Raw genomic sequence first — 15,480 nt, forward strand, 5'->3', positions numbered from 1 at the left:
AAATAATGGAAATAAATGACAACTGTTAGACATATATTTTTGTAGATATTTTTATTCTTAGATGTATGTATTTTTTTTTTTTTAATAAATGTTAAATCAAAGTTTTAAAACCCAACTGACACTAATACAATGTTCAGCAAATTCCTTCAAACAGCCAGTGATGATGCGATCACCATATGATGTCATAAAGGCGTGATGATGTCATAATGACCTGCCAAGCACCAGTATTTCCTTCAGCAAATACAAATGTAGTTTTTATGGATGATGTATTACCATGATGAAATGATGAAACAAACTTATTTCATAAGTTGAATCTGGACAGCAATGAAACTTCAAGTTTTCTGTTGTGTACTTAAAAACAAAGCATCATGGGACTCGTGTATTTGTCTATGTCATAAACAGACAGAACATTTCATAGTTAAATAACTTTTTTATTAGTTAGAATAAGACATAAACGTTTAAGACATCAACATTGATATTAATATATTGTGTATCACATTATATTAACTGTTATAACTGTTTGTTTATTTATTTATATTTATTCAGTGTGCATTTACAGTCAACATGAAACAGCATTCCCAACCCGTCTGACTCTCTTAATCAGTGAAACAGGATATTCAACAAGAAAAAAAACAAATGAAACCTTATTGTATAGTTTTACGAAATAAATCCAGGACTGGATGATGAAAGTGTTGGATGATGAAAAGTGTCGATAATAAAGCCTAAATGAAATATGTTTTAGAGGAAGACCAAGTTATTTAGTTTTGATGAACTGACCTGCACTGATTAATCATTCACAATAAGACCAGGAACATGCATTAAGAAAGTAAGGTCACTTTTGGTTTCATGTTGACTTTAATATCTTAAATAACCACTGTATTTACTGTAGGTGTGAATATCCTTCAAAGTTCAGTGTAGTACAACTGCAGCACAATATAAAATAGTTCATAAACATACGTGTCAAAAGCCTTTAGTAAAACCGAGTCAGTTCATGTGTGTGTGGATGAAATGAGTCGGACCGGAAACACGCTGAGCGTCAGTCACATTAATGCTCGCACACTCCGACATTAGATCCACACTCTCTCCAAGAGATTTTTAGTTTTTAAATAGTTGCAACATTAAGATTTCCCTCCTTTCCATTTTGTTCCCTTGTCCCATACTGCAGCAGCGTGACCTTTGACCTCCCTTGACCTGAGAGCACAGACGCTCTAGCTTTTCTCCTCGTCGTCCTCAGAGCTGCGGACGAACTGGCGGCGAGAGAGCTTCTCTGGGTCATGTGACGCCATGTTACTGAAATCGCGGAAAATATCCTGGAATGTTTCATCATCTCCTGAGGAAAAGCCAAGAGAAGAGTTTTTATTTGTTGTTGGCAAGTTTCACTGCAAACAGAACTTTTATTATTTTTTTAAAGGTGCAATATGTAAGATTTTCTGTCCGCTAGAGGTCGCTAGAGGCCTATTCAAAACAAAGGCGTAGCTTGATGACACCAAGTTTGAGCGCGGAATCTTGGGACATGTGGTCTTCACTTCAACGGCCGGTGGAAAATAATAGGGATAGGACTCATCATGTTCATGGATGTGATTATTAACGTTACTGTAGTATGAAGCAGAGCAGGACCGAGTGTTGCGGGAGCTGAACGAGGGGCGATTGCGCAACACACGCCTCACGAGCAGCGGAACTTTTATTATGCCACAGACGCCGGCACCACTTCCGCTTTTCCGGTCATGAGTATGAGGTAACACAGCTCTGTTTATCATATTAGATACATTTGAGTGTGTTGAAATAATGTTATAACGTTACTCTGTGCGTTCACTTGGCTGCTGCTGTGAGACACTGTTACACACTGCAGTAAGATAGATCGATTTTAGAATATTATATTAAATGCTGGATGGCTTGTGTTGATAAATGGCATGCAATTGATGGAGAAAATGCTGTGTTACTGTTACTAAAAATAAAGCTGCATCTGATTATGCTATGTTAGCTACTTCACAAAATAGTGTTTTTTTCTGAGGCGTGGTAAAGCATGGTACTCGCAAAAAATCAAGAAAATTAGATTTAAACAATAAGACTAAACGTGTTGAGCTATATAACAACAGTTTTCTGTCTATAAATATATCAAATCAGTTGTTCCATTGTCTATTAAAACGTAAATATTAAAGCGTCTTTGGTGTTTCCATGGTTTCTACAAAATAAAACCGGAAACCGAGGGTAACGCGGGTATGACGCATTTGACAGGCGACTCCTCACACGTCCTGGAGCCTTGGTTACAATTGCAATTTTCTCACGCTTTACAAATAGTTGCAAACATTTAGGATATTGTAAGTACTTAAGTGAACAAAATATATAACACTGGCCTAGTGGTTTTTGGATATTTTACTGCAAAAATCTTACATGTTGCACCTTTAAATGTTTTTGAGAGTCTCTTCTGTTCACAAAAGCAAATTTATTTGACCAAAAATACAGTAAAAATTATGAAATATTTTTGCAATTTAAAATAACTGTTTTCTATGTGAATATATGTTAAAGTGTAATTTATTCCTGTGATCAAAGCTGAATTTTCAGCATCATTACTCCAGTCTTCAGTGTCACATGATCCTTCAGAAATCATTCTGATATGATGATTTGCTGCCCAAGAAACATTTATGATTATTATCAGTGTTGAAAACAGTTCATATTTTTGTGGAAACTGTGATATACTACCATTCAAAAGTTAAAAAAAAACTTTTATTAATCAAGAACGCATTAAATTGATCAAAAGTTACAGTAAAGACATTTATAATGTTTCTATTTCAAATAAATGCTGTTCTTTTGAACTTTCTATTCATCAAATAATCATGAAAAATAAAATGTATCACGGTTTCCACAAGAATATGAACTGTTTTCAACACTGATAATAATCATAAATGTTTCTTGGGCAGCAAATCATCATATTAGAATGATTTCTGAAGGATCATGTGACACTGAAGACTGGAGTAATGATGCTGAAAATTCAGCTTTGATCACAGGAATAAATTACACTTTACTATATATTCACATTGAAAACAGCTATTTTAAACTGTAAAAATATTTTACAATTTTTACTGTATTTTTGATCAAATAAACGAAGCCTTGGTGAGCAGAAGAGACTTCTTTGAAAAGAAAAAATGAAAAGAAATCTTAATTATCCCCAACTTTTGAACGCTAGTGTACAATTATGAGAAAATTCTAATCTAAAAGAGTCCAGAAAACCAGACAGGAAACAGAATAAAGCGTAAGGAGATGCCGTCAGGTACATTAGGACACACTGGATCTTGAACTAGATCATTACTTTTGTTAAGATAATATCTAATCTTACCAACAGATCCGAAGAATCCCTCTGAATCCCTCATTTCCTCATTCATTCGGGCCATTCTTAACCTGAAACACACACACACTACATTATTATGATTTCTAACACACACACACACACACACACACACACTGATTACTCACAAGGTGACGATGTCAGCGTGGGCGGTTTCTATGGCGATACTGAGTGGATCATTTCCCTTTTCGTCGGCTGCGTACTGATTGGCTCCTCTCTTGAGCAGCAGACACACCTGCCTGAAGTGACCAATCACAGATTACTATTATCATATATCAGTTAAAAATTTCACGACAAGTATGCGATTAATCGCACAAAAGGGTGCAAATAATCACGATTAAAAATTTACTGACAGCCCTGGTTAAAAATGGACTTGCTTTAAAGATGCCATATTATGCACTTTTGAAGCATGACGTTTGTTACCCCGTGTGTCCGTAGGTGGCGGCGGCGTGCAGAGCGCCCTGTCCGTGCTGATCTCTGTGATTCACGTTAGCGCCGTTCTGTAGCAGAAACTCACATGCCAGCAGAGAGCCCTGACAGAAACACACACACACACCGCTGAAGATCAGAATCACACACATTTAACAGCGTTTGGACTCTCAGAGGCTGCTGTCACTCACCCCGACGGCTGAACCAATCAGAGCCGTCCGTCCCTCCCGCTCAGGATTACTCCAGTTCACCTCCGCACCCTCAGCCAGCGCCGTCGCCATGGCAACGAGATCCCCGTTCAGCGACGCCTGATATAGCTTCTCTCCGGCACGCAGCTTTGATGTTTCTACAGCAGCACACAAACATTCACGTCTGCGTGCTAATTATCATTCTACTGCTAATTAATACATGAAATTTAATTATAAAATAACTATTTTACTTATAATCTTAAATAATAAAAAATAATAATGTAAATAATTTAAAATTGTATAATTAAAAATATTTTAAATAATAATAAAAAATTAATTCAAATAAATTTATAATTCATTATAAAATATTATTTTAATTAAAATAATTTAAAATTAAAATAATGTTATTTCTTTATAATATTTTTATTAATTAAAATAATTGCATTTAAATTAAATAATTGTTCATTATAAAATATTATTATTATTTAAAATAATTATACTATTTAATTAAAATAATTGTTAATTACAAATTTCAGTTATCTAAGTTTTTTAATTATAAAATACTTTAAAATAATTATTTTTTAAAATAAAAATAATTTTACTGTTTAACTATTATTTAATAAAAATTAAAATGAAAATATTTATTTGAATTAAGTATATTACTTACATTTTAAATAATTTTTAAAAATGAATATTTTAAATAATTTAATTAAATATTGTATAATTAAGAAATATTATTTTAATTAATAATAAATAATTAATAATTAATTTAAATAATTTAATTGAATATTGTGTAATTAAGAAATATTTTAATTATTAATACAAAATTAATTATAATAATTTTATAAACCATTACAACATATTAAATAGTTTAAAATTAAAATGATGCTATTGTTTTTAATTATATTATTTTAAATAAAATAATTATATTTAAATTATAAAATATTATTTTAATTAATAATTAAAATAATTATATCATTTAATTAAAATAATTTACATTACAATTATCTAATTATTATACTTATAAATAAAACGTTAATTAAAATAATTTAAAATGAAATTAATTAAAATAATTATACTATTTAATTATTATTTAACAAATGAAAATGAAAATTATTTATTTTGATTATAAAATATTAAAAAAGTACAATAAAATAATTTAATTATTTTAATTATAGTAATAATAATTTTGAATTAAAATAATTATATTATTTTAATTACAATATAATTATTTTATCAAAAGTACATAAGGTGTATTATATTTAAAATAATATTTATAAAAGATAAACAACACTCACCAGCACCAGGTCCATCAGGATCACGCGTCACAAATCTTTTCTCCACATACTTGAACCGGATCCACTGTTCTTTATCCTGCCTGAGAGAGCCAGTGAAGATGATCATTCATACACTCAAAGTACACGTGAAACAGACACTTCCTGTTTATGGTGTGTGAGATTCGTACCTTGGACTGCCTGCGCTGGGCTTCTGTAGTCCATCTGCTGGGTTACGCTCATAAATGCCATTAATGACTTCATTACCCAGAACACATAGCAGCTGTGGGGCGGAGTTAAACACAAAGATCAACCAATGGCAAGACAGAAATTGCATAACTGACAGAGCTCAGATGAATTACAATCAGAGACAAGAAATTCAAATATTAAGACTTCAGTTATAATTATAAAATGAATGTTATTTGGTAATATTTGTCATTTTTTAATTGTACATGCACCAATGATGACTTACAATTTTGTGATTATAGTCTGAGATTGATAATAATGTTTATAAAAATGAAACGAATGAAGGACCTTTAACTGTTCTGGCTCCCAGGAATCAAGAGTGAGTGATCGAACTTTGGACAGATGAACGCCAAGACTCCTGTCAACACAAATCAAAAATGTTATATTTAAACAAATAAACCCTTTAAATATTACTGAGTTCATGAGTAACACTATATACACCGTGTTTACTGCTTTATATCATCATGTCATAATTACCAGTGTAAAAATCTGCTGTCCTGACTCAAAATGATGACTACAATCTAGTTTGTGTACTGCTAATACACAACAAAAAATACTACTTTTAATATGTATAATAAAATAACGTTTATCAATAAATAAAAAAATGGTGAAAGAAATACAGAATTGGAATAGGAACACAACAGGACTCACCTGTGGATGCCCGAGCACTCGATGCACATGGTGATGCCGAGGTTCACGCTGGCCCAGCGAGGCTCCGCCTCCCCGCAGTCACAGCAGCGCTGGTTACCGCTGCCACGGAGAGCCACGCCCAGAGCGGGGGGGTGAGAGGGCGGGTCTGGAACGAGCACAGGGGTGGAGCTCTCCTTCACCTAGACACACACAATATGCAAATGACACACCTTTTGACCAATAAGTGCCCGTTTTGTTTGTGTGACAGAACTGAAGTTTCATACAATATTTCCAGATGTATTTTAGAACTGAACTTTTTGTTGAGTTTTCCAGACCTCAAAATGCTTCCAAGTGTATGCAGGGCTCAACGCTAAGGATTTTTTCTACTAGCCCGGTCGGGCCAGTGGTTCAATTTTCACTTGCCCCACAACAAAAAATTTATAAAGTAAAATAAAAGAAAATGGGCCTATAAAATAAGCCTAGTTATTGTTTTTGTTGTTTTTGATACATGTAACCTTAATAAATAGGTTTATGACACCAAAAGCTACTAGATTAACTCCTAAATTAACGTAAATTAACGTAAATTTTAAATATTGTTAGACAAATAAACAGTAAGTAATGAAATAGTAACAAATAATCAAATTATGAGTAATAGCAAAAATAAATACAACAGAACAAACAAAATGAAATAAACAGTGCTTTTCAAGTTTTTCATGTAGGTTTAAACAGGAGATTTTCAGGTACAGAAATAATCTAATGTATAACTAACTATATAACTATAGATTAAACTTTATTAAAATTAATCAGTCAAGAGCAGTTACAGATGCATAAATAATGTTTTGAAATGTTGAAAATATAAAACGTTAAATACTGTTATTTGAAATCATTTTAAAAATGAAAAGACACTTTAAACGTGAAATTAAACCCGCCAGTAGGTGGTAGCGAATCACTGTTAATGAGCGAGTCATTGAGATTCAACCGATTCATTCAAACGGTTGATTCATTCAGGAAGTGTTGCTCAGAGACGCAAAACAATTCTGTGTGGACTTTGGAACTATTTTCGTAGGCGAAATAGAGCGAAACAGGCGATTTGGTGTCTAAAATGTAAGTCACTTGATATTAAGTTCTTGTTCATTAAACTGTACGCTGTATAAAATCAATATCACATTTGTAATCATGCTGATATTTGGAGAAAAACGGCGCTCTTTGTTTAATATTGGTTAACTATATTAAATTATATAAATATGAAAGATATACAGGGTCATTTTTGCCCCTTATCTTGAATTCTGATGCATTCTAAATGCATTTTAATAGACTAAATCATGCAGTGAAATCGTGCACTCTAAATATGCTCGTGCACTAGTCTAACCTACTAGACTACGTCACATAGTGCATGCGTGCACTCAATGGGTGTGTTTTTGTAAAGTGAGGGACATACTCTATAATTTCAGATCGTTAAATCAACAATTACGATATCATAAACGATATATATCGCACACCCTACAGCACTGGCCCGATCGGGCAAGTGACAGTTCCGCCTACTGTCCCGAGTTCCTACTTCACACTGGCCCCGGGCCATCGGGTAGTCCTTATTGTCGAGCCCTGGTATGAGAGCAAATGTGTGTGTTTGTACCTGAGTGTTTTGATCCATTACTTGATCGCGGTACGCCATGTCTATACAGCCCTGAACAGCGTTAATCCACGCCAGCTTCAGCTCCTCCGAGTCGGCCTGTAACACACAACACCTGTGCATGCAAACACAAAGACGCACAATTACACACAATCGCCGATAACATCTCTGGATAAGCAGAAGATTGGACTGCAGCTACCTGCTTTATAATAAATATTGCACAACACATAATAATGCTTTCAGCGACCTATCAGAGTGCAGTATCTCAGCTTAGCACATTTTAGTATATTTACATACATTTGACAGATTTTACAGCCACAATAAGTGCATAAAATGTCATTAAGCACAGAAAAGGTGCAGTAATTATTCATACATATTGTTTCAAAGAACCTTTCAAAGTAATGTTCATATGACAGTAATAAACAGCTATAATGTATGTTGTGTGGTTTGTTTATGTCATGTATTCAGTTAAGCAGGCACAAAGAAATGTGTGAGACAGCAATTACAACTTGTGCTCGTAATGATTACAATATAAGGATGATATTTGGGCGATATGAATGTGTATTTCATCATCTTACTTCTGCACTGACAGCAGCTCAAAACAGAAACGGCGGTCGATCACATCCAGAGATTTCACTGCGCACAGACGCAGGTCATCGAACAGGACAACAGGCTGCTCCTAAAACACACACACACACACTGTGTGAAACAGGAGAAACACGTTAACACGACCAGTCGGTGCGAGACTGATGTGGATGATGGTTTACCTTGTGTGATTTTGAGTAGATTAACTGATTATTTTCAGTGAAAAACCAGCACCTGAGAGATGGAAACAATTACAAAAACAGATCATTAGCATTTTTTAAGCTTGTGATTGTGACATGATAATGCAAACAGTATTAAAATCTCTGTCTCTCCAGGGGTATTATAGTTCACTAAAATCATGCACTAAAACAACTAAAACAAAAATTAATAAAACTATATAGACATTTTTTTAAAGAGGACCTGTTATGCCCCTTTAACAAGATGTAATATAAGTCTCTGGTGTCTCCAGAATGTGTCTGTGAAGTTTCGGCTCAAAATACCCCACAGATCATTTATTATAGCTTGTCAAATTTGCCTCTATTTGGGTGTGAGCAAAAACACGCCGTTTTTGTGTGTGTCCCTTTAAATGCAAATGAGCTGCTGTTCCAGAAGAGGGCGGAGCTTTAACAGCTCACGCTTCGGTTGCTCAACAACAACAAAGCTGGAGAATCTCACGCAGCCAAAATGAGGATTGTCAGTAACGGTGTTCGGCCTTACATTGTTCAAACCGGAGTCGACACTGATGGAGAGACTCAGGAAGAAGTTACAACTTTTAGAATGAAACTGGACGTTTCTGAATGGTTAGTGGATAAATTTATGTAGTTGCTGTGGAGTTGATTCAACTCATCCACTAGCATGTGCCGTCATGTTAATCTTTTGTGCAAATCCAGCGTTGAATTGACCCTCGTTTGTGAAGCAGTCCGGCGTAAAATGATGGTAACAACACTCTACTACAACAACTCTTCCTCCTCTCTAAAGCAGCCCAACATGGCCCTTTGTTGCGTGTTCTCGGGGGCTTAAAAATTAAAATTAAAATGGAAAATATAAAAATAAAAACTATAATATTATCTCAGTGATACTCAGATAACACTGTGTCTCTCACCTCTTCCATGTTTTGTTCTTCTTGCGTGAGCGTTTGAACAGGTAGCCTTGAATCGTTCCTTCATCAGACGGATTACACACAATCACCGCCTCTCCGGACGCATCCTGCCAAACACACACCATCAAAATATCAACCTCCAAAACTCACTATGACTAAACTGACTAAGGCGTGACCATTTTGAAATGGTTTTTTGACTACTTTTAGGAGTACACTAACTGTAAGATCCTAAATTGTACCTCCAACTTGTTTTATGGGGTCATCAAAACTTCTATAACCAGCTCTAATATCTCACCCTCTGCTGAACGAGCAGGTGTGTGTTTTCCAGGTCTTTCCTCTTGGCAGCGCAGTCAGTTGACAGCTGAGAAAGCTGCGCACAGATCATATTACTCATATTAAACTTCAATATCCGTGAAACATAACAAGTTATCATACACATGTGTGATGTGTGTGTGAGTGTGACCTGTGAGGCCATCGTCTTCATGGTCGGCTCTAGATCTCTCAGCAGGTCGAATCCCTGGTGGAAAAACGTGTACTGAGCGTGAAAATACGAGAAGACCTGAGAAAGAAAGATGATTTCAGTGAGTTTACATTCATCTGAACAAGATGTCATAGTATTTACAAGCCCAGTTTTCTGAATAGAGTTTACCGAATTCAGGATATCCAGCTTCTGTTGGACCTTGAAATTATTCAGCTGCAAGAAAAATGAAAGAAAAACAATAAATCTCACTCTGTATTTCCACAGCATGAAGGTAAGATCTTACGGATTTGTGAATGAGCCGCTCGTTTTAAAATCTTCCCTTTCTAACTGACATTTCATTTCTTAACAGTATGAACTAAATACTGACTGAACTAAACTCCCTCAGAAGCCACCCAGAACATTTACTGAAACTAAAACAAAAATGACTCGATCAGAAATCAAGATTATCATATTCATGAGCTCATTATCATAAGACAGCCCACATTTACAGATCATTCAATATTTAGTGAATTTTCATGCTCTGCCAAACATAACCGGGGTCATTTAAGTCTTAAAGGTACAGTCGCAACAACAACAACAACCTGTTTTGCTCTACAGCTCAGAAAATTATCATGAAAAACTAAACTAAAATGGTTTTGATTGACTAACATTATATGTGGACTTTAGACAAAAATTAAATGCTGTAAAAATGTAAAATATGAGCTGCTTAAAATACAAAATACAACAGTACAACAATATAAGATAAAACAAACTAAAATGTAATATAAAACATGCCTATAATAAAATATAATATTAAAATATAAACTAAAATATAATATAAAAATATAAACTAAAATATATATTATATTTTAGTTTATATTTTTATATTATATTTTAGTTTATATTTTAAATATAATATAGTAATAATAATATAATCTAAAATATAATATAAAACATGCCTATAATAAAATAATATTAAAATATAAACTAAAATATAATATAAAAATATAAACTATGATATAATATAAAACATGCATGTAATAAAATGTAATATAAAAACAAGCTAAAAATATTATATAAAACATGTTTATAATAAAAAATAAAATAAAAACAAACTATATTATAATATAAAACATGCCTATAATGAAATATAATATAAAACATAATAATATACAAATATAAACTATAATATAATATAAAAACAAACTAAAATATAATTTAAAACATGCCTATAATAAAATATAATATAAAAATATAAACTAAAATATATGAAACATGGCTATAATAAATATAATAAAAAAATATTAGTTAAAATATAATATAAAACATGCACGTAATAAAATATAATATAAAAACACAGTAAAAAATATCATTTAAAACATGCCTATAATAAAATTAAAAATTAAATATTAAATTATAAACTATAATATAATATAAAACATAAACTAAATTATAATATGAAACATGCCTAATAAAATATAATATTGAAATATGAACTAAATATAATATAAAAATTTAAACTATGATAATATAAAACATGCATGTAATAAAATGTAATATAAAAACAAGCTAAATATAATATAAAAATATAAACTAATATAATATAAAACATGCCTAATAAAATATAATATAAAACATAAACTAAAATATTATATGAAAGATGCCTATAATAAAATATAAAACAAAAATATAATATAAAACATGCCTAATAAAATATATTAAAATATAAACTAAAATATAATATAAAAATTTAAACTATGATATAATATAAAACATACATGTAGTAAAATGTAATATAAAAACAAGCTAAAAATATAATATAAAAATCTAAACTAAAATATAATATAAAACATGCATGTAATAAAATATAAGAACAAACTAAAATATAAATATAAAAATATGAACATAACGGGGTCATTTAAGTCTTAAAGGTACAGTCGCAACAACAACAGTCTGTAATTCTACAGCTCATGAAAAACTAAATTAAAATGGTTTTGCTTGAATAACATTATATGTAGACTTCATTAGAAAAACTAAATGCTGTAAAAATCTAGAATACGAGCTGCTTAAAACACAGATATCCAACATCACCTGCAGGCAGTAGTCCAGGGCGAAGTGTTGGTAGCATTTCCGCGTGGCGAGCAGCAGGTGAGTCGCTCTTTCAGCGTCGACGGGTTTGTGTCGGCTGACCTGGGCGTTTTTCACAACGGCGGCATCTAGATCGTCTCCGATCCGTACAAACTCACGGCGAGTGTCGCGAATCTGCGGCACAAATCTGTCACAGAACAAATCATCATGCTTTAGTACTGTGAACGTGTGTAAATGTGTGTGTGTGTGTGTGTGTGTGTGTGTGTGTGTGAAGTTACGTACTGTGAAAGCAGGTTTGTGAGCTGTTGGGTAATGGCTCTCTGAGTCTGATCAAACAGCATCTGCAAGAAAACAAACATTTATAATGAACAAATATGCACAAGCACAAAGGGATTGTTTAGAAAGTGGCCCGTCCAATCAGATTTTGTCTAATAAAAACAAAAGACACACACTCACCGTCTGAAACTGGATCATTTCTTGTAGGCCTTGGTTGAACTGACGCAGGCAATTCTACAGACACACGAGCAATAAGAGGTCAGCATGAGAGGTCTGGCCGAAGGTCGTGACCCATCAGACATCTGTACTCACCACAATAACACTGTCGTTCTTATGATACGCCGTAAACTCGGCCAGTCCGGACAGGAAGAGCTGATTGCAGGAGGTGTAGTTCTGACCCGCATTCACCATCTGACTACACAACTTCATCACCTACAGAGAGAGAAAGAGAGAGAGAGAGAGAGAAAGAGAGAGAGAGAGAGAGAGAGAGATGAAGGCTGTCAAGCTAAGATGAAATGTACATAAGGGCTAATATCATGAAAAAATTATTTTACTTTAATCTTTTGACATGAGAAGTCAAAAATTCCTCCCCAGTTCAAAAACACTTTTAAAGGTGCAGTAAGCAATTTCTGAGAAATGCTGTTGATATTTAAAATCACCAAAACAAACACGCTCCTACACAAAAGGATCCGCCTTTCACCCCAAAATGAAGTGAAGTGTCCACAAAGTGGTCACGCCCCCTACTGTTGATTGGCTCACTCTCTCTCCTCCCCCATCATGAGTGGACACACCCCCTACAGCTGATTGGCTCTCTCTCTCTCCTCCCCCATCATGAGTGGGCACGCCCCCTACTGCTGATTGGCTCACTCTCTCTCCTCCTCATCATCATGAATGGACACGCCCCCCTACTTTGATGTCATACGTCGATCGGTCTGCGCAGCGCCGATGCATCTTAAACAAGCCTATCAACTCTCTCTCCTCCCCCATCATGAGATGACATGCCCCCTACTGCTGATTGGCTCACTCTCCTCCCCCATCATAAGTGGACACACCCCCTACTGCTGATTGGCTCTCTCTCCTCCCCCATCATGTGTGGGCACACCCCCTACTGCTGATTGGCTTACTCTCGCTCCTCCCCATCATGAGTGGACACACCCCCTGCTGCTGATTGGCTCTCTCTCCTCCCCCATCATGAGTGGGCACATCCCTACTGCTGATTGGCTCTCTCTCCTCCCCCATCGTGTGTGGGCACACCCCCTACTGCTGATTAGCTCACTCTACTCCCCATCATGAGTGAACACACCCCCTACTGTTGATTGGTTCACTCGCCTCCCCCATCATGAGTAGACATGCCCCCCTATTAATGATTGGCTCACTCTCTCATCCCCCATCATGAGTGGATACGCCCCCTACTGCTGATTTCTCAGAAATCACTTACTGCACCTTTAATTAAAAATAGAAAAACAACTTGTTCTTCTGTCTGATATCAATATATATATATGGAGTGAACTGAAGTGTCCACAAAGTGGTTACGCCCCCTACTGTTGAGTGGCTCACTCTCCTCCTCCCCCATCATGAGTGGACACACCCCCTACAGCTGATTGGCTCTCTCTCTCTCCTCCCCCATCATGAGTGGGCACGCCCCCTACTGCTGATTGGCTCACTCTCTCTCCTCCTCATCATCATGAATGGACACGCCCCCCTACTTTGATGTCATACGCCGATCGGTCTGCGCAGCGCCGATGCATCTTAAACAAGCCTATCAACTCTCTCTCCTCCCCCATCATGAGATGACATGCCCCCTACTGCTGATTGGCTCACTCTCCTCCCCCATCATGAGTGGACACACCCCCTACTGCTGATTGGCTCACTCTCTCTCCTCCTCATCATGAATGGACACGCATATATATACACACATATACATATATATACATATACATACATATATATACATATACATACATTATATATATATATATATATATATATGAAATATGGCGATAAATATAATATAAAAATTAACTAAAATATAAAATAATTTAAACAATTAAAATATGAATGTTTTTAGCACAAAAATAAAAAATAAAATGCTCCAAAAATGTATGCTGGGACATCTTACTTTCTCCACACGACTCTCCAGTTCTGCAACATCACTCTCGCATTTATCCAGGGACTGCCTGCAAAAAACACACACATCTGCATAAGTCATACTCAGCAGATACACGATCCAACCCCAGAGCATGGTGGGTAGTTTACAAATGACATGACCATGAGCTTTTTTTAAATTATATATCAATTTTAAATAGACTTGTAGTTTTAAAATGATAAACCAACAATAAGAAAATGTCGTTTTAGATGCATGTCATGTCAACCATCAGTCATGAACTAATGAACTATATGCATATTAGACGAATCATACTGTGTGTTATGAATGAGATCTTCATACCTGAATGCAGGTGAGTCTCTGATGCATTCCTCAAAGTCCAGGAAAGTGTCCATGGTTCAGCTCAGGGTTTCTCTCTGTCCTTATGAACTCAGTGTTTCTAACTCTTTCATGCACTATTAAACTTTTAAACCACAGACATTATTCAGATACGAATGATTCCTGCTCGAGGCCTGATGCACAGACTGCATCACTGTCTCCTCCATGAGCCGTTATCTCATCCTGCTCTCCATTCACAACCTGTCAGACTGATAGAAATTACGCACGCGAGCGCACTGCATCACACACCGCAGATAATGCGCTCGGACCACAGTAATGCACGCGATTAATTCATTGAAGTTCTTTGCGTGATGAGTGAATCTAGTCTCGAGCTCTGTTGACAGCTGCGGGGGTGTTTGTTCATGTTGATGCGAGTCGCTTTTCCGGTGTCGGAAGTCGTGCGTGATGTGTAAAGGATGTCCTGTAGGACATTTTCAAAATAAGAGCATGGAGTATAAAATAAAATAAAATAAAATAAAATAAAATAAAATAAAATAAAATAAAATATTAAATTAAAAAATAAAATAAAATAAAATAAAATAAAATACTAAAAACAAAACAAAATCTCTGTTAAGGTCATTACCTGCACCAAAATCATTGTTTTCATCCCCTGGATAATGTAAAATTGTTGAATATGACTGATTCAATAAAAAGTCTTAACTTGTATCATCCCAAATATGTGGTTTGGTTTAATTGCTGACTAAATTGAATAAACTAAATTGAGCTCTTTCAAGAGTGTATCTGTATATG

The 15,480-nt window shown here is 34.8% G+C and overlaps 1 protein-coding gene across 1 annotated transcript; it reads right to left on the reverse strand.

The window, feature by feature from the left end:
* Positions 1-692: 692 nt before the first annotated feature.
* On the reverse strand, positions 693-15,136 carry zgc:162872 (BAR_ACAPs and ArfGap_ACAP domain-containing protein). The gene is made up of 22 exons (XM_051861805.1): positions 14,695-15,136; positions 14,368-14,425; positions 12,561-12,680; positions 12,429-12,482; positions 12,255-12,313; positions 11,976-12,159; positions 10,074-10,118; positions 9,888-9,983; positions 9,720-9,794; positions 9,428-9,531; positions 8,508-8,559; positions 8,319-8,419; positions 7,744-7,855; positions 6,132-6,310; positions 5,769-5,838; positions 5,426-5,517; positions 5,259-5,338; positions 3,964-4,118; positions 3,767-3,876; positions 3,472-3,582; positions 3,335-3,396; positions 693-1,330 (listed from the first exon to the last, which is right to left on the reverse strand). The coding sequence occupies exons 1-22, from the start codon at positions 14,745-14,747 to the stop codon at positions 1,209-1,211; spliced, it is 2,094 nt and encodes a 697-aa protein (XP_051717765.1). The 5' UTR covers positions 14,748-15,136; the 3' UTR covers positions 693-1,208.
* Positions 15,137-15,480: the final 344 nt, after the last annotated feature.

Source organism: Ctenopharyngodon idella, chromosome 15, assembly GCF_019924925.1.
Source record: "Ctenopharyngodon idella isolate HZGC_01 chromosome 15, HZGC01, whole genome shotgun sequence".
NCBI lineage: Eukaryota > Metazoa > Chordata > Actinopteri > Cypriniformes > Xenocyprididae > Ctenopharyngodon > Ctenopharyngodon idella.